The sequence below is a fragment of the Electrophorus electricus genome, chromosome 20 (assembly GCF_013358815.1).
Source record: "Electrophorus electricus isolate fEleEle1 chromosome 20, fEleEle1.pri, whole genome shotgun sequence".
Taxonomy (NCBI): domain Eukaryota; kingdom Metazoa; phylum Chordata; class Actinopteri; order Gymnotiformes; family Gymnotidae; genus Electrophorus; species Electrophorus electricus.
In genome coordinates, this window is record NC_049554.1 from 9,727,978 (window position 1) to 9,754,204 (window position 26,227).

A 26,227-nucleotide genomic window follows, 5' to 3' on the forward strand; every position below is an offset into this window, starting at 1 on the left:
GAACATTACCTGAAACTCTTGGCAAGTGCCTGAACAATTTTATGCATTGCGCTGTTTCCAATTGATTGGCTGATTCAATGACTCCATGAATAAACAAGTGTTCCTAATAAAGTGATTGGTGAGTGTGGTTTAGAAGTTAATAATTTGAAATGAATATATTTTCTAAACGTTAATTGAACTCTCCTCATTAAAAGCATTACTCAGACATAAGATTAACTGAAGGATTGTGCCTGATGTAGGTCCTTCAAACCTGACTTTGTGCTGGTACGACAGCACGCTTTCAGCATGACGCAGAATGAGGACTTCCGCAACCTGATCATCGGACTGCATTACGCTGGAATCCCGAGTGTGAACTCGCTCGAGTCCATTTACAACCTCTGTGACAAGCCCTGGGCGGTGAGTTGCCCTTCAAGACCCATGCAGTTATTTGGGCTGAGGAAGTCTCCACTACTTGCTGTGCTCAGGTTGAATGACCATAATATACATTCCCAATGCTCCACATCGTAAATGTTAGTAGAGCATTAAAGAAAATAAAAGTAACTGGTGAAGTCTTTGGGTGTGCTTTGTAGTTTTCATATCATAAACCACCGGCCAGTCTATGATCTACTTTCTGTTCCAAAAGACACTGGGTTCCCAAAGATTGTGGCTTCTCTCAAGGTTACTGTTAGCACTTTTCCACAGTCATGGTGGTGGTGCTGGTGCCAAAATCTTGATCAGTTCTGCATTTTTCTAATGCAAACAATGGTTCTTTGCCAAAACAATTGGTTCTGTCCCAGGCCCATATTCTGGCTGGTCTGGAACCAATGAACCTGTGATATAACTGGCTGAAGGGTGGTAATCCTGGCATCACCCCATAAAGTTGGTTACTTGCTTTTCCTCCATTTACAACTAAAAGCACAAGAACCACAGCAAAAACAGCAACAGTGAATCGTCATTGGTCCTGAAAAAAATGGAAAAAGATTATTCTGGACAGTAAGGTATGCCCTCAAAGAAAGAAGGAAAATGTGCAATAGGAGACTGTGATTGAATAGGAGTCATGTGGTTTGTATAGTTTCTTCCAACTTGCTTACAGATTAGGGAACATAATTATTGGGCTTTTAAACCAGTGGAAACGTGTGTCTGTTCTTAAAAGGTTTGCTAGTTCATGAGAACCAGCACCAGCTCCAGCAATTTGTTGATGGAAAAGTGGTATCTGTTATGCCATTTCAGGGAACTTTACCCTGCCATCACTGACCTTGGCCTGGATTTCTAGGGCAACAGACCTGGATTTCTGTAAAGCTGCTTTGTGACAGTGTTGTTAAAAGTTTAATTGAATTTAACTGAATTTAATTGATTTGATTTGAATGTTTTTTCCCCTCAGTTTGCTCAACTGATAAGCACCTATAAGAAGCTGGGTCCAGAGCAATTCCCTCTTATTGAGCAAACATTCTACCCAAACTACAAAGACATGGTAAGGAATAATACCAATCGAATATAATTTAACCAAATTAATAATTATGGTAGCACTTATTTTTCTTTTTTGATGGGATTCTTTTATGTTAAATAGAAGAATAATGACAATCTATTTTTTGCAAAGCACAAGGTGTTTTGTTTTAATGCAGAAATCAGGAAGAAAAAATTGTAAGCTATGCAACATTTCTGGTACAATAAAAGGAAGCAATGCAATTTAGAAATATAAATATACATAGAAACACTGGTAACACTTTACTTAATGAGACTATTTGCATTTTCAAAACAGTATACATGAGGTGTACATCAAATCAATTGTAACATTGTGCAGGGTAGTAAAAACATTTTGTAATTTTTACAACATTTGCAGTGAGTATTGTACAACATTTTAGTAAGATGTAAGTCATGAGACAAATTGTAATTGTACCCTTAGTAACAACTTTATTAAATACATCTTGTAGAGGTACCATTAGAATCTTTACCACATCTGGTAATATGCGCATTTTGAGTTAGCGCACCTGTAGCCCTTCATAATGGTGGGAAGAGTGTGGGTGCCAGATCACCCTGAACCCAGCAGTGACACTGATGTGCAAAATCTCCAGCAACACTGCTTTGTCTGATAAACTTCCAAATCAGAATGCACAAAAATGTCATGGCGTTGATATTGCTACACTGCTACACTGAAAACAATACAGACTATACAGTCTGTAATTGTACACTTATGAAACGCACCTATAAAAGAGGTGTATAAAAGAAGACCCCGCCAGCCTCCTGGTGCGCGGCCGACTCGGCCGCAGAGGTGCAGGCTTCTGAGGATGTTCCCGATGAAAGGAGGCAGTGAGGTCGGGGTCCAACACTTTGGAGGCCGGTATCCAGCAGTGCTCCTCAGATCCATACCCTTCCCAGTCCATGAGGTACTGGACCTCCGAGCCTCTCTGTCTGGAATCAAGGAGGGCCCTTACCGTGTATGCAGGACTATCTCCAAGGTAGGAGGTGGAGCACTTGAGGAGCTCTCCCCTTCCGCGAGGGGACCCTCCACAACCCACTTCAGGGCCGACACATTGAAGGCACATGGAATGCCTTGTGCCCGGGCAAGCTGACGCAGTAGATGACCTCATTAATCCACACCGAGATGGTGTAAGGACCCTTGTACCTCACAGCTTGTTTCCCTGTGGAACCTGTGCAGCCGTCCTTTGTTGATACCCACACCCTTTGTCCAGGTTCGTAGTGGGGGGTATCCCCATGCTTCCTAACCGCTTTCATTCAGCTATGGCTCTGTGCAGTTTCTGGTGGATACCCTCCCACACCTGCTCGCTGCACTGACACCACATCTCCACTGCTGGCTGGTCAGATGTGGGAGGATTCCATGGATATAGTGGGGGCTGGAACCCTAGCACACATTCAAAGAGTGTTAAATCTGTCGCTGCATGCCGCAGTGAATTCTGGGTATATTCTGCCCAGGGGAGGTAGGTCCTCCAAGTCTCAAGGTGCCTCTGGCAGTACAGCCTGAAAAACTTGCCCAGCTTCTGATTGACCCTTTCTACCTGCCAGTTGGCCTGGGGGTGGTACCCAGATGTCAGGCTGACCGTGATGTTCATCTTACCCAACAATTCCCTCCACACTTTGGAGGTGAATTGTGGGCCCCGGTCTGAGACAATGTCCTCCGGTAAAGTCAATAGCCAGGCGAGACCAGGGTCTTATCGGTGTGGGTAGTGGCAGCAGCTTACCTGCAGGTTGTGTGCAAGGGATCTTGCTGCAGGCACAATTGGTGCAAGACACCACATACGTTACTATGTCGTGGTGCATGGCCGGCCACCAATAACGAGCGCTCAGTAGCTCCGCCGTGTGGATTGCTTCTGGGTGGCCTGTCCCCACGGAGGTGTGTGCCCACATGATAAGGACTTGACGGAGGTGGAGTTGGACGAAGAGGTGGTTTGGCGGGCAGTGCGAATGCAGATTTGCTGCCTCTATCTGTCGGTCCAGGAAACAGGTGGGTGACAGTACTGGCTCCATGCTGGTAGACTGGGCTTCTGCATGGTTTTGCCCAGAGAGAGTGTCCGCCCTCACGTTCCTCTCTCCTGGCCTATAAGTAACACGGAAGTTAAACCTAGTGAAAAAAAGTGACCACCAGGCTTGCCTGGAATTGACCAAAAAGGGTTGTCGTGCTCCCTCTAACCAGTGGCTCCATTCCTCGAACACTAGGTACATGGCGAGGAGTTCATGGTCTCCCACGCCATAGTTCCTCTCTGCAGGGCTTAGTTTTTTTGAGAAATAGGATATTGGTTTTAGTTGCCCTGCTTTGAACTTGTGTTGGGATAGTATCGCACCTACCCCTACATACGACGCGTCTACCTCCACCACGAGAGGCTTCTCCGGGTCCGGCCGCTGCAGTACCGGGATGGTAGAAAAGGCTTCCTTCAGCACCAAGAAGACCCTCTCCGCCTCGGGTCCCCATCTTAGCCTCTTGGCTGTTCTGCAGAGTATGTCTGTAAGAGGTCTAGCCACCGTACTAAAGGATATAGTAAAACGACAATAAAAGTTAGAAAATCCCAGGAAACGCTGTAGCTCCCTGCGAGTTTGCAGTCTAGGCCAGCTCCTTACTGCTGCTACCTTGCTTGGTTGCATGCATACGCTGCCCTCGCAGATGATTTACCCCAGGAAACTCACCTCTTTGTGATGGAACTCGCATTTCTCCAGTTTGCAATAGAGGTGGTTCTGCAAGAGGGTGCGGAGGACAGCCCGTACGTCACGCACATGTTGGTCCCAGGAGGAGGAATAGACCAGGATGTCATCTATATATGCGATGACAGATCTACCCAAGTATTCCCATAGGACCTCATTGACATAGGCCTGGAGGACAGAAGGGGCAGTGGCTAGACCATACGGAAGCACCAAGTATGAAGGCGGTTTTCCATTCATTGCCCTCCTTGATCCGGATGAGGTTGTACGTGCTGCGGAGGTCCAACTTTGTGAATATCCGGGCTCCCCTTAATTGCTCGAGCACTGCAAGGGCAAGGGGGAGGGGGTACGGATATTGCTCCAACAGTTCATTGAGTCCCCAATAGTCCATACAAGGCCTCAACCCTCCGTCCTTCTTCTTAACAAAGAAAACACTTGTGGATGCCGGGGAGGTGAGGGGTCAGATGAAACCTTGCTGGAGGGCCTCCTTGATATATTGCCCCATCGCTCGGTCCTCCTCTTGGGAGAAAGGTAAACCCTACATCAGGGAGAAACCACACCCTCCTTCAGCGTGATGGCGCTGTCCCAGTCCCGATGTGGAGGCAGCTATGTGGCTCTTGTGGGGCTAAATACCTGCACCAGGTCGCTGTATTCCTGGGGCACGATGAGGTCGTTTTCGGCTTCAGGACTCCTGATCAACATGGACTGCAGGGACACACCGTCTGGTGGGATAGGCATTTGCCCTCGCAGGCGACCGCCCACTCAAGGACACGATTCTCCATCCACTGCATTTGGGGATTGTGTGTCCTTAGCCATGGAAGCCCTAGCATAATCGGATAAGAGAGGGAAGCAAGGAGGTAAAAAGCAACACACTCCATATGCTCCCCTTCAGTCTTGAGGAGAACATGAGGAGTAATATGTGTTATGAACCTGGCAAGCGCCTGTATGCTTAACAGAATGGGCAGGGTAATGGCACTTATTCCCAATCTCTTGGCAAACCCCCAGGCCATGACATTGCCCTCTGCATCAGAGTCAAACATTGCCAACGTGGAGAGTCGACAACCCAGATGTACCACTTCAACTGATAATTTGTACATAAAAAGGGTCGGGGGAACAACTCACCGAATTGCGGCACTTCCCTCGGTTCCTCGGCTGGCCTTTTACCCTGGCCACACCTAGTTGCATGGGCTCCACCTGAGCTTCCGCTTGGGCCACCGCTGGTGCAGTTTCTCGCTGTTCTCGCCTCCGGGGGAATTGCCGCATAACTACTGTAGGGGACGGTCATAAGTGATAGCCAGGTAGACCACCCCATTCAGTGAGGTGGCCTCCTGCTTACATGCCAGTTCCACCTGTAGATCCGCCCTTAGTCCATTGAAGAATGCATCTACCAAGGCAGACTTGTTCCAATGAGCTCCCACAGCTAACATCCGGAATTACATGGCGTAATCCACTGCAGTTCGGATTCCTTGCCTCAGGTGTAGCATGGAGTGCCCACAAAGACTCCCCCAATGTGGATAAAAAACACAGCTTTGAGCTCTTGAATAAAACCGTCATAATTGTTCATAAGCAGGGAAGCACTGGTAATGAAAGTGGCTCCCCAGGTACCGGCTTCCCTGTGAGCCGGGAGATTACAAAAGCGACCTTGCCGTGGTCGGGCAGTTGGGGTTGAAAAAAGAGCTCCCACTACACAACGAAGCCCTCACATCCTTCTGGGTCTCCGCTGTACATCTCGGGGGTAGCATTGAGGCATTTTATCCCCTCCGGTACAGGTGGGGTAACGGGAGGAGTTGCTCGTTGCTCCAGACTTGTAGCCAAGTGATTAACAACCTGCCTGAGGTTCAGGACAAGCGAGTGTATCTCCCCAATCTCCTGCTTCTGCTGCTCCATTGTCACCATCTGGGCAGCCAGCAGTTAAGCCCAGTCAGGGCTACTTGCCTCACTTCCAGGTGGCTGCACATTCTGTGACATTTGCGGCACGGGAGAAGCGAGAGGCGGGGTTGCAACAAAGTGCTCTTTATTATCCACCGGTATTTAGCGATGGAAACACTAAACAAAACTCAAACAGTTGTTCTCTATGAGTGAGCACAGTTATCTGACGAGACTGGCGTCTTAGGTCCACTAATGTGCAGCCCCATCTCTTGGGATCTGTGGGTTTAAATAAGCATATCATGATTAACAAACAGGTGAACTAAATTAGTACTCCGGCGATTGTGAGCGGGGCAGGTAAGGGGTATGATCCCTAGCAGGAGTGGGCATGTCCTTCCTGTTAGCTGGCCAACCAACCGTGACAGTTATAAAATGAGAGGTACTGTAGAGTGTAGATACAAGTGTTTCAAATAGTGGCTGATGAAGGTATATTTTAGTAATATTAAGCGTTACCAAAGCATTAGTTTATATAATGTAATTAGCAATAGAAACAGAAACGCATTTCTATTACAAAATATAAGTATTAGCTTTATGGCACAAGAAAACTGCGACATTGGCTCAATAATACAATATGTAAGGGAACTGTAGCTACAAAGAATCAGATAAGAATGTACTGCATTTCTGTTTTAATTTGCTACTGTTGAAATGCTAGAGGGGTGTGTTTTATTTCTCCTCACAGATGTCATAAAACACCTTAGATAAAATATCGTAATGTGGCTGCAAATAAATACAATTAGCCAATTACAATTCTCAATAACTCTGGGATAAAAACACTTTTCAATATGTCAGTTGCAGGCAGTCCAAGAAGATTAAAAACCCTCCCTTAGTGAAACTCCTTAATTGGCATGCTATATGTATATTTATAAGACAAAGAAACTAAAATAAATTCCCAAACATATATAAATATGTATACATCTGACATATGAAATCTGAATAAAATGTTGAGCATGTAACAAATGTTTAATTAGCTACATAAACATACATTAGGAGATATTTTTCGAGTTTGAATACATTATATTATCTTGTTTCATTTAAAATGCCATTTTCCCAAAACTGGAATAGGTAGTTTCCAAACGGATGTGCAATACAAAATTTTACATTTTAAAGATTACAGGGTATCGTTAAGTGAAACTGAATTATAAGCAGTAAAAAGCACATTCTGTATATGCTGTATATGGTGAAGTAGGCAAGAAATCCAGACCCCCAGGCTTACATTAATTTACATTAATTCGAGTGGCCCAAATAGGCCATACACATCTTAATATGAACATCTTAATAAGCAATGCGTGGAAATCTGAATTCTACAGGCCAGTAGAACATCGGAGGCATTATCGTTGCCACCTTTCTCTATGAGTCATGGTGGGCCGTCAACCCTCCCACCTTCCAGTCCCCACCCCGATCCCCACTCAGTCCTTAGTCCTCAGGGATCTGACACATCCGCAAAGTCCTTGTCGGGACCAGCGCTGCCTCGGTACCAGCTGCAGGAGCCGTCCGTGCGCTTGATGCAGGCATACTGGCGGGCCTGCTCTCGGCTCATTTTGTTGTCCAGAATCCAGTCCGTCCACAGGCACTCATTTTCCGATGTGGCACAGCAGGGGGCAGTGTAACAAGTGGAAATCTGAAGGAGGTCCAAAGGATACAGTTTTTTTAAAAAAAGGTTTCATCAAATTCACAGAACTTGACTGAGCTCTTCTCTGCACCTGACAAGCCATCAAGGATCAGTGATCAAAATATGTAAGACAGCATGTATTACAGGACATCTAAACAGGATATATTATGTAACTCTTCTGTTTTTGTTGTTTAATCTACTGAAGGAAGGACTCTGTAGAGAGCTTACAGTGCAGTCGCATCCCATTTGGTATCTGTAGTTTAGATTCTTCTTCTGAGCCAATGAGAGGTTGTCCCAAGGCTCGATGAAGTCACACAGTCCAATCGACACTTTTCCTTCACTCCACATATTTCCTGTGACATAACACCACATGATTAACAAATGGAGATTTCAACTCAAGCCAGTAAAAATGGTTGAAAGCTGCAGAAAAGGCTAATATTGCCATGTGCATTGCAAATTGAATTTACTCAAAGTGAATCTAAAAATGCTCAAATGTAATAGGAAATTGGAGATTATAAAAGGGTACATTTTCTCAACTCTCAAAACCACTGCCAATCACTTCATATTTCACCTGGAATATAAATTTAGGCATTCCTAGAGTATGAATTTACATAACCCCAGAACTATTTTACCTGTAAGCAAATATTGAACCTTGTTGCTGGCATCCAGCTTAACGCCACACAGAGAGGAAAAGACTGGTGTGTAGACATACTGAATATCTTTCACTTTGTCAAAGCCTTTGAACATCTGCAAGCATGAGAGGGAGGGGAAGTGAGAGATCCATTAAGAGGAAGAGAGAGTGACAGGGTGAGAGATACAGAGAAAGAGGGAGAGAGAGAGGAAAAGAGAGAGACATGGAGAGAGACAGAGTTAGAGAGAGAAGTAACTTTCTCTTCCTTTTCTAGGTTTAGCATGAGTGTTCACTGAATGAAAATAGATTATTTATTTTGTAAAAACACCACTGACTTGTTGTATATGGTTTCTAATAATTATCTAATAACTTTTTAATTATAACATGTTATTTCTTTGTTCATTTTTGGTAGTTCTCATCACTGAAGTGCCAGTGACAGAATATGTAATACATTAGCATTTCCAGACCTGCAGGTTCCAGACCTAGAACCTCTCACCTTGATTAATTTGATTTCATACTGAATCATCTTCTGGTAAGGTGAAGAGCTGTTGCTTGGAGATATAATCTTCTCACCGGATATCTTTGCCCGGATTACTGTTAGAAACAGGAGGCACTTCATAAGGCCAAGGTGTGGAAAGCACTGAAATCATGTTATTCAAATAATTCCCTGAAGTGTGTGTGTCCTGTGATCCACCATGTAATGCAGAAGAGAATATACCACATCAAACCATAAGCCTTGTCTATCCTTCACAGGATTTTAGCATGTATGTCTTTAACAAATGTATTTTTGTCATATATTTCATGAGAGCTCGGCCGACTTTGAATAGAAGACTTTATTGCCTGAAAGAAAACGAGTTTTTTTTTATACATTTTGTTATATTTTATTTAGTTATATTCTCCCTTCAAGTAGGAAATATAAAGTTTTAGCCATTCCTGAAGAGACTGTGCTTTCTAGCACTAAAACACAGCCAAGGGATATTTCTACAGCAATCTAGCAGTGTTACACGTGGGAGGTGTCCCTGAGATGTGTCGCTAACACTACACAAGTGCGAGGAGAGTTTGCCCGTCCTTGCAGGCTCATCTCTGCCATTCCATGCCTTGCTTTTTTCAAATAAATGGTGGAATGTGACACCAGCTGGGTGGACTGGCCTCCAGGCACCAACCTTCCCACCCTCAGAGTAAGAGAGGCAAACTCTTTCATAACTGCCCAGCTGGACATTTAGCAAAACATACACCCAGGGCCTAGTTTTGTGCTTTAGGGAACAATATTAAGTTTAAGCCATATACAAGGAAATACAAGAGATTAGTTAATGCTTGGAATGAAATCAGCATTTTAATATGTTGCCCCATGTGTTTGATGATTTGATATTTGATCTGATATTTTTAATGATTCTTTAATTCTTTAAAGTCTGTCATGACTGCTTATCTGTTTCCTTAGTCATTCACAGCAAGCAGTATCACAGGGCTGTTATGTGAAGTTGCATCTTGCCATTATCTTAGAACAGATGGATGGACATTGGGTTGCTGCTACAAACTAATAGTGCACGTAGACCATTCATGTCTATGTGGAAAAACCTGCAGTAAAATTCAAATCAGCAAATAACATTAGTATACAGGTGTCACTGGTGCTTCAGTGTTTACACAGCAGAGACAATAGTCTCCAGTTTTGTCATATTTACTGTAGTAACAAGTTCCACTCTGATGCTGTGGTTCACTTGGAATCACCTGGCATTTAATTCTGTATTATCTTGTACTTATGAGTATGAAAATAAAACTATGAGGACACAACTAGTGTCATCTTGATAACTGTACTGGTCCCTAATCCACCATTAAACCTGTAGTAAGATTAGGCCTGTGAATGACAAACCATGTGAATGAGCTGGTGGCCTCTTGCATTTATCACTCATCTAGGTAGAAGCGTGTTTGCCAATCAAAATCCAGCATGATGTTCAGCTGAATGCTGTGTAAGAACTGTTCTGATTTTAGCCCAGTGGTGGACTGGAAGAACTTTTAGGTTAAAAACCCCTGATCTGTGATGCTGCCTAACGATGGCCATGCAGGTGTTCCACACTGGGTCCAGGTGGAGAGTGCAAAAAAACTCCACACTTTGGAGACTGCAAAAAAACTACATCAGCTCAGTCTCTCAGATGCAAATTAGCATAAAATTAGTGACCCATAGACTAGTTAAGCCCAGTGGTGGTACCGTTTTGTCTTTTGACAGTTCAGTCCTGCGATGCAAAAAGAGGCTGTTGCATGCACATGAATGATTTAACAAAGATTTAACAACTTTTACCACCACTCAGCTTCTTGGTTGTGTTTCTAGCCATTTTATGACATTTACATAATTGTCATGACCCACTTTTTATATGAAAAACATCAGCACCATAAGCCTGAATTAACTTAATGTTTAATGACAGTCGGAGAACCTCTGGCAACAGGTCATCCGAGCAACCTCAACTGCGTTTTTTCTTTCTGATGAGAACAAAGCTCATGGAAGACAAAATCCTTTTCTATTTTCTGCACTGACCACTGTTCTTTCCTCCCTACATTGTGGTCCCCACAGCTGCCGTTGTTTGGCTGAGGACACAGATTCAGACTTGTCCATTTATTTTGCTGAGGGCACAGAGTCAAACTGGTCCATTTGTTTTGTTGAGGACACAGAGTCAAACTCATCCATTTGTTTTTCTGAGGACACAGAGTCAATCTCATCTGTTTGTCTTGGCACAATGAGATTTCAAGCAGAGACGTTTGCTGTTGTTTTGAAACACAATCTCATCTCATTTCAGCTCATCTCAGCATTGTCTAAAAGACTCCACTGTAGGTTTAAAGCTTACTTGATTTCCACTACCACAAAAAGTGCAAGTGTATTTGCAGTGTATTTCTCAGTGTATTTCTCAAATCTAGTATAACTAGATGTCAGATAAAGTTAAATCCAACCAGAAGAATTACACTATGTTTTTGCTTTTAAAAAGATGCTGTTTCTAATGTCATGGTGGGAAAAGCTCAAAATGTAATGTTTTGAATGTTAAAGTCATACCCTTAAACAATAAATGATGGAAGTGGTCCCAACATTCTCATGCAGTGCCCATCTTGGGGGATCTGAAGTTATTAAGTATTTGATTGTAATTGCAGTCCATGTTGTTCAAGTATTTTTTGGCAAATAGGCCTATAAAAACTTATTCCACATGTTCTCTCAATTCCAGTTGAACAAATGTAGGCATGACTGTCTTTCTGTGCAGTGCACTGCATAAACCCTCCTCTCTTGTGTAAAAGGTAATTTTGTCCTTATAAATGAACAGACAGTCCAAGGTTACTGCACATGGGAATAAAAATGCCACTGAACACATCGTGTGTCAGCCACAGTGACTCAGAAGGGGATTTTCCAGACACTGTCAGATCCCCCTCTATCTCCTCAACACTTAACCATATCTTGCATGTTGTATTAAAAATCCTTCATCTTTCTTTAGAGCACAATCTTTAGAGCGCAAAAGGTTCATAAATTTTACTTAGGTATCTCCAAATGAGTTTATTCCACCTACTCATAAAAATTCTATGAGCGCCTATGAGAATATGTTTTAGTTGAAAATCCCCATCTAATATCTACTTATTCTATCTGGAGATGGCAAGGTTTTTTCCAGTGAGAGTGAAAGTGCACTAATTATACATTCAGGAAACTCTTTACGCAAGAGTACCGTTATACTGCAGACCCCAACAGCTCGTTATTTTGTTGACTGACCACCCCCCCCCCCCCCCCAGGCCCCGGTGCAGAAGTTTGGCACATACCTATTTCCGACTGGCAGAAGTGCTCCTGAGGGTGGGCAGGCTGGCAGGTGCATGCCTCGGCCCCAGGGTCCATCAAGGCCAAGGCCAAGAGCAGGCCCAGCAACAGTGTCCCACAGCCGTGCAGCCAGATGCCCATGGTCACTTTCGCTCAGCGTGTTGCCTCCTGTGACTGTCTCGCGCAAAGCGGGTTTCCAAGGGCGAGGGTAAACAACGGTGGGGGGGTGGGGGGCTAAAAGGGGCAGCGGAGGAGAAAAGGAGGGGGAAAAAAACCCACACACACACCCGAGCACTGTCTTCCTCAGCTGGGACGGTTTACGCAAATGTACCTCGCAGGGCCTCGTCCGTCTTCCCACTCTGTGCTGCCTCGCTTCCTTTTTTTCTTCCTTTCTCTCCCTTGCCAATACACTGTAAAAAAAAAAAAAGAAAAAAAAAAGCGAGGGAAAAGAAAGCTTTTATGTAGCACTCATCTTTGCTTGGGAGGAGTGCTGTCCTTCAAGCCTGAAGGACTGCCCCTCCTACAGAGGACTCTCCCTCAAGCCTGAAGGACTGCCACTCCTACAGAGGACTCTCCCTCAAGCCTGAAGGACTGCCCTTCCTACAGAGGACTGCCCCTCAAGCTTGAAGGACTGCCCTTCCTACAGAGGACTCTCCCTCAAGCCTGAAGGACTGCCCTTCCTACAGAGGACTCTCCCTCAAGCCTGAAGGACTGCCCTTCCTACAGAGGAATGCCCCTCAAGCCTGAAGCACTGCCTGTCATACTGAGTGATCACTGGTTATGTGAGGGCTGAGAACTTTGCAGATCCATATGGTGATTAAACAAGAATGGGGTGTAATACAGCGAGACACAAATCATCTTCACAAATTTAGCTGCTTTTTCACTACAATTCATAACCTGAATATTAGTTTTTTGTCAACTAATGGCTTTGAGTTCAACTACTAGATCGTGCTGCAAGTGATAATTTTCATTGAAACTTAAATATTTAAATGTATTAGTTTATTTATTAATTATTTCAGTCTGATCTGCTGTGTAAGGCTTCATTGTAGCTAGGGTTCTAGATCTCATCCCCAGTCATAATCTGTAAGTCAATCATTCCAAGTTAGAGATTTGCCAAACACAGCTTGCTTGTTGATTACAGTTTTAGTAGCAGACCGTAATGCAATCAGACTAAAGTTGTTTCATTTCCTCTTTTTACAACTTAATTACTGTTCCGTATGGTTGTGTTTATAATTACGGCGCTGTGGCCTGTCTACAGTTTTACGTAATGGCAAACATAACTAGTAACAGAAAATAGTAGCAGTAGCAGAAAATACTAGAATGGTCATTCAATTAATCTATATCTCTAGTTTTACAATTGATGGGCATGTGTTTGACCAGGCTGAGCAGTTTTGTTTTATTCTATAAACTACTGGCAACATTTATTACAAATTCCAGATAAAAATATTGTATTTTAGAGCATGTTTTTTTATGAAAATGACAAATTGTCACAATAACAAAACAGTTACAGAAATTTCAGACAAAATTATAATACACAGAATAATGCACAGAAAACAAGGTCATATTCATTTATAAACAACACAGTATTAATATTTCAACTTAGGATGAGTGCAGAAATCAATATTTGGTGGAATAACCCTGATTTTCACAGCTTTCAGGCATCTTGGCATGCTTTCCACCAGTCTTTCACATTGCTGTTGTGTAACTTTACGCCACTTCTGGCACAGAAATTCCAGGAGCTCGGCTTTGTTTGATGGCTTGTGACTATCCATCTTCCTCTTGATCACATTCCAGAGGTTTTCAATGGGGTTCAGATCTGGAGATTGGGCTGGCCATGATAGGATCTTGAGCTCATCCACATTTTGATTGACCTAGCTGTGTAACATGGAGCATTGTCTTGTTGAAAAAAACAATCATCTGAGTTAGGGAACATTGTCAGAGCAGAAGGAAGTAAGTTTTCTTAAAGCACAATTTTGTAAGGGGCTTGATTCATGTGTCCTTCACAAAGACAAATCTGCCCGATTCCAGCCTTTCTGAAACACCCCCAGATCATCACCGATCCTGCACCAAATTTTACAGTGGGTGCGAGACACTCTGGCATGTAGGCCTCTCCAGGTCTCTGTCTAACCATTACATGACCAGGTGTTGGACAAAGCTGAAAATTGCACTCATCAGAGAAGATGACCTTACTCCAGTCTTCTACGGTCCAATCCTTATGGTCTTTCGCAAAATTCAGTCTGGCTCTTCTTTGCTTCTTATTGATGAAGGGCTTTTTTCTAGCTTTGCATGACTTCAGCCCTGCCTCCAGAAGCCTGTTCCAAACCGTCCTCATTGTGCAATTCACCCCAGCTGCTGCATGCCATTCTTTTTGTAGGTCACATGACATCATCCTTTGGTTGTTAAGTGCCATTCGAATGATGTGGCGATCATCACGGTCGGTAGAGAATCGTTTTCAACCTCTTGCAGTCTTTAGCTGTTGTTGTCCCATGTGTTTGCTGCTTGACCTTGTTCTTATGAACCACAGTTTTTGAAATTTTCATGATGGAAGCAACCTGGCGCGCACTGTATCCCTCTGCCAGTAAAGCTACAATTAAACACTTCTTTTCCACATTAAGAACCTTTCTTTTCAACTTTTTCGGCATGGTCTGTAGCTGTATTTTGACTACACTTAGTCCTAGCACTGGGTAGTCCGAGCACTGCTTTTACGATCCAGATGGTTCTATAACAAGATAATAATTATGACAGCAGCAGTGGTTTTTATACTGTTGCACGTAGAATAGGATAGGATTTTGTTAAGGTGATCACCTATTCAGGATCTCATTAAGTAGAATGAGGTGTGTCTCTGAAGGAATTCAACAAACACTTGAATGGAATGGCTGCTGTACATGTGAAGATGCTGATTTAAGAAATAATTGGAGTGATCTATTTTATATATATATATATATATATATATATGGATTTAATTTAACTGACTGAGATGGAAAGGCTTGTGAATAAGATTTCTAAGGTCATGTGATGTTTTGCATCAATTCCTCAGTACTCAGACTGGGTTTCTCTCATTTATCTGGTGCATGACTAAATCTTACTGACAAATATTGCTGTAGTAATGTGTTTACTTTGCCTCTCATTATTTCAGATGGGGTACACTTGAAGTGCTGCTGTCCTCTCTCTGTTCTCATGGATTTCATGATAAACCATGCTGTGAATGACTAATGACTTCATTTTAATATTTAGTGCCTTTGTACTGGACCCCCAGTGAATGAGAGATTTTTTTTTTACCTGGACTCTTTCATCCTGTTTGTCTAATAAGTTGGTTATCATGCTTTATTCATTAAAAAAAAAAGATATAAACAAAAATTAAATAGTGCTGATAATATACAGAAGAGTGAAGAAAAGTCTAACCATTGCCAAGGAAATGACAGCAGCATATTCATGAATGTCCTTCTGATATCTTCCAGATCTCCATGCCTACATTCCCAGTTGTGGTGAAGATCGGACATGCTCACTCGGGAATGGGAAAGGTAGAGCAGGAGTTCTTAAGTGGAAGCTTTTAAGGAGATTCGGATTTTGGCCATCCAGTTCCCTCCACAAAGGCCGGGCATGGCTGTAGGTTTTCCTTACAGCCGAGCAGGAGCACCCTCATTCCAGTTGTTTAATCACGTGGTCTGAAGACTGCAGACATTTGAATAGTTGCATGATTTGTGACTCCTGTGTGGTTCAAACCGAAAACTTGCAGTCACTTTGGCCCTTTACAGAGAATTACACACCCTTTTTAATGGCTGTTGAGCCACGGTACTGCAGTACGGTACTATGTATGTAGTATAGCATACATAGTGTAGTGTAGTACTACATACATACTGTAGTGTAGTACTGCATGCATACTATAATGTAGTACTGCATACATAGAGTAGTACCGCATACATACAGTTATGTTGTACCACATACATAGTATAGTGTACTATTGTATACATAGTGTAGCGATTGCACAGTAGCACGTTTCCTATTTTAAAACTGTAATATCTTTTAAAGCCGCTATGTTGAGTCCAGTGTTGTGTTCCTGTGCCTCTTGACAGGTTAAAGTTGACAATCACAGTGACTTCCAGGATATTGCCAGCGTGGTTGCCATTACTCAGACCTATGCTACTACTGAACCATTTATTGATGCTAAGTATGACATCAGAGTCCAGAAGATTGGTAATGACTACAAAGCTTATATGTAAGAGCACACTTGGCAACACATTGATTTTGTTGATAATGATCATGATAATGATGAAGATGACGATGATTATTGTGCATGTGCTCGCATAATCACACATTAGCACCTTAGTGTGATCTACTTTTAAGACTTCTGTAATCTTCACTACAGTGTCTCTATTTCCACCTTGGAATAAACTTCAAATTTTCAACAGTAATTGAAAAATTGCTTTACAACCACAATTATAATCGTCAACCAACTGGCGCACATCAGTGATTATTACTCCCTTTAGTGCTTTTGGGTTATAGAACTTGGACTGGGTGCTGTAAGGGTCCACACTGCATAACTAATATAATCTTCTGATAAATGTTAATAACAATTCATACGACATCACCAAACAGCAGTTTCTGCTGTTCATTAAATAATGTTCCACTCGCAGTGTCATATGAATGGGTTAATGCAGCTTAATTTAAGCCTCAAAAAACTCATACTCATATCATGATTTCCTTTTCCACTGGTCGCAGGAGGACATCCATCTCTGGCAACTGGAAGTCAAACACTGGTTCTGCCATGCTGGAGCAGGTGGCCATGACAGACAAGTGAGTGCTTTTGCACTCCGTCATTAAGCATGGAAATGACACACTACTCACAATGCTGTGGTCTTTCAGTTATATCTGTAGAATATCTGCTGCAGACAAATTGATCATTTGCTTGTGTATATGAGGTTAGAATGAAGGCCTGAACCAGATGTGGTATGTAGGAATAAGGGCTGTAGGAATATAAGAATTGTAGTTTTGTCCGTGTAATCAGCAGTAGCCAAAGAAAAAGCAAGTGTGTGTGTAAGTGTGTGTGTGTAAGTGTGTGTGTGTGTGTATGTGTGTGTGTGTGTGTGTGTGTGTGTGTGTATACACATTAGCATGTGTGGTCATTTTTCACCTTAGAATTCTTCTACCTTGAAATGTCAATGCTTCTGTCTGGAAAGGTCATAGTTCAGGACATAACAGTCTTACACATCTTCCAAATAGCTAAAAGTCAAGGTGTCTGCAGTCCAAAGGTATTATTTTCTAATCACTTGACTTTAAGAACTAGGTTCCCACAAGCTGGACATGTTCAGGAGAAATATGCACACTCTTTCTCTGCACTCTAGCTGTATAACTAAATGGGCTCTTTTTTATAGAAGCATGCAATTTTGTTATGTTTGTTGATTATATTTACTGGCTTATTCATAACGTATGTTGTACCTTCAGGTACAAGCTGTGGGTGGATGTCTGCTCAGAGATCTTTGGAGGACTGGATATCTGTGCTGTCAAAGCCATACATGGAAAGAATGGAAATGACTACATTAGTGAGGTGAGAGGAGCAATAGTGGACTAACCACAAGAAAGTGATAATCACAATTAATAACCCGAAGAAAATTATAGTCTCAGTCTCAATTAATAACGATAAGAGAATGAGTTCTCATTCTCAATTAATAACCATGAGAGAATAATAACTCAATTTCAATCTCAATAACTATGAGCAAATGATAAAACAATGTCAATCTCAGTTAATAACAATGAGAGAATGATAACATAATCTCAATCTCAGTTAACAACGATGAAAGAATAATGACCCAGTCTCAGTTAATAACCACATGAGAACAAAAGAATGATTGCTCAATCTCAATTAATGCTTCAATAGGCAACCACAGTTTTCCATTTGCATATCCAACACAGTGCTAACTTCATTAATTTTATATATTTATATTAGTTTAACTTTCAATCAGGGTTTCTTACTTAATAAAGTGAATAATAATGATAATATAAAAAATCTAATATATCAAAAGCTTAGATGTTTAGGGCTGACATTCCTGGTTGTCAGTGGTTATGATGGTTACATTAGGCCGGTGACATGCTCATAGAATATGAGACACTGCTACATGATGTTGTGTGAGAAAGACTGTGGTTGTGTGTGTTTGGGTGTCTGAGAACAAGAAAGCCTTTACTACAGTAACCGTGCATGCATATTTCAAATGCACAGACACGGCGGGGCGTTCATTTCTGGAAGGGAGGGAGGAAGGTTATCATAAAACCTTTTTGGACTTTAGAGGGGATTTTGGCATATTAAAAACTCAGACAATACAGTGGTTGTTTACATATAAAGGTTGTGTTTTCCAGTAGAGCAGAACCAGCCACTCATGACACATTGCTCACTTACATTGTTTTTTCTATTTTCTGCATTTTTCTATATTCAAGTTTTTTCTATTACTATTTGCCATGTATTATCTTGGCCAGAATTAGTCTAGCACAGACCCAAATATGATTTTTCCTAACTAATATTAGCATGCAGGAAGCAAATTTTGTAAGCAGATGTTATCTGATTTTGTAACCTTGAGAATAATTTATGAGGTATTAGCACATAGAAATCCATTTTAAGACTTTTTTCTTCACACCTTCACATTTTAAAGCTTTATTTGCTTCACAAAGGTGACATTTTGAAATGGTGTGTGAGACTAATGTATTGTTCATTTACTAAAAGACATAGGCCAGTTAAGTGACTGCCCTGTCACATACGCATCTGGCCATCTTGGGAGATACACAATGATGTGAATAATACCACAGTACTATTTCGCTGTAGCATGCAGTGCTTGTGAGTGGAAGGCATGACAAACAGCTGTAAGATCTGAGCCATTACAGTTCTGTGGTGCTTTGATTTGCCAAGAGAAAATTGAATTTTTCACTTGAAACATTATACCTTCTTGCCCAAATTGGGAGAACTAGTTCCCAAGTACTGGGACATGTTGCAGAACCCAGTGCTGAAAAGTATCCAGTAATACTTATAGAACTTTAGAGCACCACAAGGGCTTTGGTAAAACTTCCAGAGATCTTAAAATGTTTCCAGGACCACGATAACCTCTTGGCACCCAAAATTGACGGTTTAAATTGACAGTCATCATGACAAATCCCATTTCTTTTCAGAGGTTTTGAACACCTACAGATGACTAGCAGGAGGCTATAAAGACTTTGATGAGTTGTCTCAGGGATCCTGCCCTGTCTCCTTTAGGCTAGATCAGAATGGGGCTGAACTGTGACGTGGTGAAAGAGATGCCAGTTAGATTTCCATTACAGGATGAGGTCATGAGTTTCTTCTGTCTGCCTGTTCCCCCGAGGCACCACAGTGACAGAGCAGCTAGACCTCTGTCATTGGCATGCACGTAGAGTGTCGACAGTCCCTTCTGGACAGTTAAAAGCATCTGCATTCATATAGCATTTCTGCAGCCAGCTCTGAGCGTTTGTCTCTGAACAGGTCATTGTGACGAAAGGCTTCCGTATGGCATGGCGATGTCCACCATTGTAGTGATTTCCATGGCAATGTTCATCTTCATCATGAGAGGCCTCAGCAAGGCACCATGGCCAGGTCCCGGTTTCCATGGAAACTATTTTTGATGTTGTTGAGTCTGCATACTGCATTGCTCATTGCAGCTGTTCACTCTGAAAAATCACCAATACCCCTGAAACTGTACACACGTTTCAATGAGACTCGCTCTAATTCCCATGTCATCTGATGTATTTTACAGTTAGATTTTATTTGAAGTCTTAGTAGTATTACTGTAAACACCATATTTACATTTTTTAACATCATTATACAATACCCATTATTTCCATTGTCCTATGTCCTACTATCAAGTATATTGTTATTATATTAAATAATAATATATTTTGTCATTTCAGAATTCTTATCCTTTTTAATCTTACATTTACATTTACATTTACGGCATTTAGCAGATGCTCTTATCCAGAGTGACTTACAAAAGTGCTTTGTCATTTACTCGCAGAATACATCCTAGCCAGTACAGAAGGTTAGAATCCAATATACCAATGAACTAGAATAATGTTGAAATACAGGGATCAATGCTGATGCCTAGAAGCACAAAATACATAAGGTCTATCTTAAACAATGATAAGTGCAATAAACAATAAGTACTAGAGTTTGTTAAAAAAAAACATCAGTGTAATAAACAAAACCCCACAATAAGTACTAATTTAGTCAGTCAATATGGGAGCAGGGTCAGTTGTCATCTAAATACTCCATGAATAGATGGGTCTTCAGTCAATGTTTGAAGACTGCAAGGGACTCAGCTGTCCGGACAGCAAGTGGGAGTTCATTCCACCATCTTGGAGCCAGGACAGAAAATAGTCTCTATGCTTGTCTTCCATGAGACCTGAAGCATGGTATTTCAAGCTGAGGCATACTTGAGGTTCAAAGTACTCGAGGTACGGATCAGGCTTTGACCACTGACTTCATGTATGAAGGGGCTAGTCCATTTTTGGTTTTGTAGGCAAGCATCAAGGTTTTAAATCTGATGCGTGCAGCTACTGGAAGCCAATGAGGGGAGCACAGCAGTGGAGGGATGTGTGAACCTCAGAAAACTGAAGACCAGTCGTGCTGCTACATTCTGGACAAGTTGTAGCGGTTTGATGGCTCTTAGAGGAAGACCAGCAAATAGCGAGATGCAGTAGTCTAGCTTTGAGGTCACAAGAATCTGCACAGCAACTGGGTAGCTTCCTGTGAGAAAAAGGGCCGAATCCTTCATATGTTACAAAGGAGGAATCTGCAAAACCAGGTTAGATTTGAAAAATGAGTTGAGAATGAAAACTGGTTGTCCAAAGTTATGCCCAGACTACAGGCAGCTTTGGATGGTGATAATCTTCAAATAAATATTGGAGAGAATGCGTTTATCACATAAATATATAAGGATGTGACAAAAATAAAACCAGAGAATGTAATTTAGTTTTTCTTTTGTTGTTGTTGTTGTTTTTTTTTTATACTAGCCTGTAGAAGTCAACAGTCAAAGAGCTTCACAACTTGGATTTAGCTTTCATAACCATATCAGAGTTAAAACTTTGCCATCATTTTAAGTAATTTTATTACTACTGTTAGGTGTTTATGAACATTTTATGACATTACATTATACATGTAAATCCCTGCAGTTGAATTATTCAGTATGCTCTGTCTGCTGTGAGGAAAGTAAAGATGTTACAGCTTTCAAAGGCCCTGAAACCCAAAGAGGGCCTCATGTTGCTTATCTTGCTTATGTAACACCCTCTGACAAAAAGAGCAGCTGTCCACATGAACACGTGGCTTTTTTGATGTTCTGCCCTCAATAGCTCTGAGCTTTGACCTCATACAAAAGATGTGCACTTGGAAAAGCTCTCACTCACAGTGAGATGTAGATGATGCTCAATATGGATTCCAAGTCATGTCATTTACCTCTCAACATTTTCATCTACACAGACCTTATATCGTGTTCTACCTCTTGGAAACTTCTGAACTACTGCCATTGAACACTGGGTAACTTCAGAGCATGCACCCAAACTTTCATTTCTTCTCAGTAAATCCCTAAGGGCACTAAGTTCAGTCCATTAAGGGTTGCAATCCCTGAAGATAACTGCCGCAGCTTTGCACACCACCACCAGATTTTACTAATCAGATCACCACACAGGAAAAAAAACACTAATTAGTGAACTCAAGCGCTATGTCACACACAGCGCACAAATGCTTGCAAACACTTTGCTTCTTGATCAATTGATTTCAGTGCCAGAGAAGTGGCCAGCAGATCCATACCCGTTAAGGATGCTACGTATGCATTTGGTCTTCAGGTGGTGGGTTCTTCCATGCAGCTGATTGGGGAACACCAGGCAGAGGACCGGCAGCTAATAACTGAGGTGGTCCTGGCCAAGATGAACCAGATGGCGACCCGCGCACCCACTCGTACTTCACAAAGGCCTCCAACTACCATACTGCAACCACAGGTACCAGTATGTTCTCATCCCAATAGCACTTAGCTCCCTGACTTCCAGCTAATCCTAATGGATTTTACTGGAGCTGTCCTCTATTTAACATCCTATACAGCTAGCGCCATCTGGTGTTGCTTTAGAATAAAATTTCAGCATGACATTTTGCCACGTGTTAGCAGTCAGATATTTGGATTTTGTGTGTGTGTGTGTGTGTGTGTGTGTGTGTGTGTGTGTGTGTGTGTGTGTGTGTGTGTGTGTGTGTGTGTGCGTGCGCACACATGTGTGCTTCTCCACAGAGCTCTGTCTTAAAGGAAGGCCTGACTGAACCCAACAAGACTTTGACCCCACGTGCCCCTCCTCAAGGTTGTTTGCAGTACATTCTCAACTGTAATGGAGTTGCTGTCCAGACAAAGTGATTTGGTCCACAGCAAGGGCAAACCGATGTGTCAGCTACAGTGAACAGAACCCTCGTACAGTAGTCATTGAATGGTGAAGGGGGTTAAGTTGGGGCTTGGGCTTTTCAGCAGTCTTTCAGAATGGGCCTTGAATGTGCAGTGTTCAGTCATACTGTCCACTAGCAGTGTAAAGCTCGGAATTTGTTATGATATTGTAAGGATTTGATTTGTGAAGCTGCATTTCAGTATTTGGCAATATTTCGTTGGTACGATTAAGTACAATACGGTTTTTCTCAGCTTCAGTGAAAAACATTGCTACCTTATTTCAACGTTGACCACAAAACAATGGGGAGATAAAATGTTTTGCTAAAAACATTTTTCACTGGCTATGTAGTTTTACAATTTGGACTTATTGTATGTACACTGGATCAAAAGAATCACATCGTAGCCTTTAGACTCAATGCATCAGTCAAAACTAATGTGTTGTGACACCCTTACTGTCCACATGTCTTTTGCTTGTTAAATTTCTTTTTCTTGGCTTTTCATTTGCTCTGTGGCCTGTTTACACAAAAACTACCTGTGCCTTTACAAGGTCCAGTGTTACTCGGTCCTGTGTGGTCATATGCAATAGGAAGGACAGTGTTTGCATCTTGGTCTTGTTTCAATATAATATTTTCCCCTATGTTCAGTGACTTGCAGTTGACTGGTCCACTGCTTATATGTACATGAATACTTTTATCTACATGGGCACGTGGAAGTGTGTGCTCAGTGTGTGATGGTAGTGATTTTCTTTAAACAGGTGTAGTATATAAAGCTTTGCATGGGAGCTGTGCAGACGTTGTACATTAAACATTTCGTGTGATGTTTTGCTGTACTTTTAGTATCAAGGTCATTGCTAATAGTGACAGAGTGTTGTAATTTGGGTTATGATTCGGTTGGCAGGATGATCTCATGAGAAAAAGAAGAGGTATTGTACTTGACTCTTTTTTGTGTTTGAGGAATTTAGCATTTGATTTTGACCTTTCTGTGATGGATTTCTCATTAGTCACTTTGACCAAAGTATTTTAAAGTGGATGATTCTATTACATTGCAATTTAAGGTTAACAGTCGATCATGAGACTAACATTAGGTCTATAGTATGTTTAGATTTTGATTATTCTTATAATTTGCACAGCTCTTGTGAACTTCTAACTCTTTTTGACATTTCTAAGCAATGTGAATCTTTCTGATGGGTATTTTCAATACAGATCAGTACAGAAGCCTAGAGTTTTAGCAACGAATTGTAATCATCACTGTTGTGTCTATTCAGCAACATGAAAACTGCAGTTGGGAACTATTCTTGCCCAGCCTTATAGGACAGTGTTATTCTAATGCAATTCATTTAGATTCTCAAGAGGTTTATTATTTGTTTTTTATTTCTTACTTTTTTAATCAATACAGTCTTCAGCTGTGTAGGAACATCTCATATGATGACAGCAAACTGACCATGGCATTATGTAATGGAACAGCTGTTAACGGTGCATGTTTTAAATCAACAGAGATGCAGTCCTTAACAAAGTCAAGCTAATAATTACTGATAATTGTGTATTATTGATTTATAATTGTGAACATGCTTTGAAAAGCTATAAACTGCAAAAAAAAAAGAAAAAAAAAAGAAAATGCGTGTTAATAGTTTACAGGAGTAATAACACATAAAGTGTGATATTCTCCTGACTTTGTGAGTTCTTACGTTGCATGTCATGATTTGCAAAGAGTGGAGAAATTGATCAAAGAATCTTGCTGTTGGTGTTGTGGTTGTTGTTGTTGTTATTGTGGTTGTTGGTTTAAAATGACATTGAGTGTTATTTGTGAATGTACTTTTTGGAGCAACAATGTTTGCCTGTTTTTCTCTATAGGCAGTATATAACTGCCCTCACAATACTTAGTATGGAATAATATGTCTTTTTCCTTTCTCCTATTTTCAATGCTTTTTGAAATAACAACCTCTGATCCCTTGTTCTTCAGTATCTCTGTGGGTAAGGTGTCAGTGAAGCTACCGTCTCTTTAAATCCAGTACTTGGGTTGAAGATTTTGAACACACACAATTATGATTGCTCCCTGGTATATATAGCTTCTCCCCCCCCCCCCCCCTGTCCAAAGTAATTAAACCCCTTTTCAATATCTATATGTTCTGTGTTACTATATTGTATTTTGTTTACTTTGGTTTACATACATCAAATTCTTCAACTTCTCCAACAAACATGCATTAATGTGTGTGTTGTGAACTTCTTACTAAAACAGTTCCTTGTGTAGATCCCTATTAAGGATTTATGGATGAATGGATAGCACAAGGTAGAACTGTGATGATAGTAACATATTTCTAGTGTCAAATGTACAAAACATGTCAAACTGTGTTTGAAGCTGTTCAGTAAATACAAATTGAGGCAAAATCAATCATATAGGATTAAAATTAGGTCCACCTTTCATTTTTCTTTTGCATGTATCCCTGTATTAATTTTGCTGCATTTTGTATGTTAAAATAACACATTTATTTTTCTATATTGCTTTATTGTTAAACGTATATCTAGGACTGAGTTAAGATGTAATATTTACAAAATGACTCTTAATATTTACAAATTAATCTTTGAATTAATTTTCAGGTGGAGCATGTGCATTTTCTTTGTCTTTATTCTTTTGCATGCATGGTGATCTCTTTTGGTAAAACCTTTATGTAAATCTGTTTTTCTTGACATTCCTACCTGTGATCCTATTGCAAGTTCTTTTACTATCTGTTTAAAATCATTTCACTTTTTCTTCTTGATAGAATAAATCAGTTTCCCACTGATTTGTTTTTCTCTGTGGATATGACTGTCATTACATATGAGATTGTAACCTTTCACCCGTACTTTTACTTTGGCCAATCTTGGGGGTGCATTCTTTATTCGTGATTAGCTGGAAAATCAAAGCAACTGGTGCTGGATTTAAAATGGCCGTGTTAGTCTTTGGGATGTAAACAGTGTTGTAATATGATGAGTGTCTTTTGTACTAAACCTAGGGGCCCCTGCGAAACCCCAAGAGACACAAGCTAAGAGTCAAGAACCTCCTTCTGAGCCTAACCCTAGCGCTCCGGCCCCAGAACCTGTGCAAAAGGCAACTCCCTCCCCAACTCCTCCACCCACAACACAGCAGCCCAAGCCCCACGTCCAGGCCACACCCGCACCAGCTCCAGGGAAGCCAACGGACCTTCCTCCGAAACCCCAACCCCCAAAGCCTCTTCCCCCCAAGCCTGTGCCACCCATCCGGCGAAACTCCAAGCCTCAGCTCCAACCAAAGCCCCAGACACCACCACCTCCATCCAAGGTTTATCCCAAGGGCCAGCCCGAAGCTGCAGACCAAGTCCCTGCCCCAGGCCAGGCACAGACCAAATCAGCCCCTGTGCAAGTAGTCACAGCCAAAGCCCCTGCTAAGCTGCAGTCTCCCACCCAGGCTCATTCCCCAGTCAAACCCCAGCTCCAGCCCAAGCCTAAGGAGCAACCCCAGGTTGAAGCTCCAGCTCAGAGTGCAGCCCCGGCTGAAGTGGCACACTTGGGCCCTGCACTGTCTGCAGCTCCTGCGCCGTCCTTGACCCCTGCCCAACCTCCCGTCGAGGAGCAACCAGCACCTCAGCAGAAATCATCACATCCTTTCTTAAAGTAAGGGATTTTGCACTGATTTAGGAACTCTTATTCCATTGTTTTCCAGCCCAGTCTTCTGGGCCACTCTGACGAGCCGCATATTTACTTTGACACATTACCCAGTAAAGATGCATC

General features: G+C 41.8%; 2 protein-coding genes across 2 annotated transcripts in view; one reads left to right on the top strand and one right to left on the bottom strand.

Moving 5' to 3' along the window:
* syn2b (synapsin IIb) overlaps positions 1–26,227 on the top strand; it is a 57,835-nt gene that overhangs the window by 29,086 nt on the left and 2,522 nt on the right. The window contains exons 4-12 of the mRNA XM_027029333.2: positions 240–396; positions 1,361–1,450; positions 15,531–15,593; positions 16,146–16,288; positions 16,792–16,866; positions 17,515–17,617; positions 21,907–22,059; positions 22,341–22,407; positions 25,474–26,110. Coding sequence (XP_026885134.2) covers positions 240–396; positions 1,361–1,450; positions 15,531–15,593; positions 16,146–16,288; positions 16,792–16,866; positions 17,515–17,617; positions 21,907–22,059; positions 22,341–22,407; positions 25,474–26,110 — 1,488 coding nt within the window. The remainder of the gene's footprint in view (positions 1–239; positions 397–1,360; positions 1,451–15,530; positions 15,594–16,145; positions 16,289–16,791; positions 16,867–17,514; positions 17,618–21,906; positions 22,060–22,340; positions 22,408–25,473; positions 26,111–26,227) is intronic.
* On the bottom strand, positions 6,677–12,648 carry LOC113589600 (metalloproteinase inhibitor 4). Its single transcript, XM_027029334.2, has 5 exons — positions 12,078–12,648; positions 8,791–8,888; positions 8,296–8,410; positions 7,892–8,016; positions 6,677–7,672 (listed from the first exon to the last, which is right to left on the bottom strand). Exons 1-5 carry the CDS (start codon positions 12,211–12,213, stop codon positions 7,475–7,477), a joined length of 672 nt encoding a protein of 223 aa, XP_026885135.1. The 5' UTR covers positions 12,214–12,648; the 3' UTR covers positions 6,677–7,474.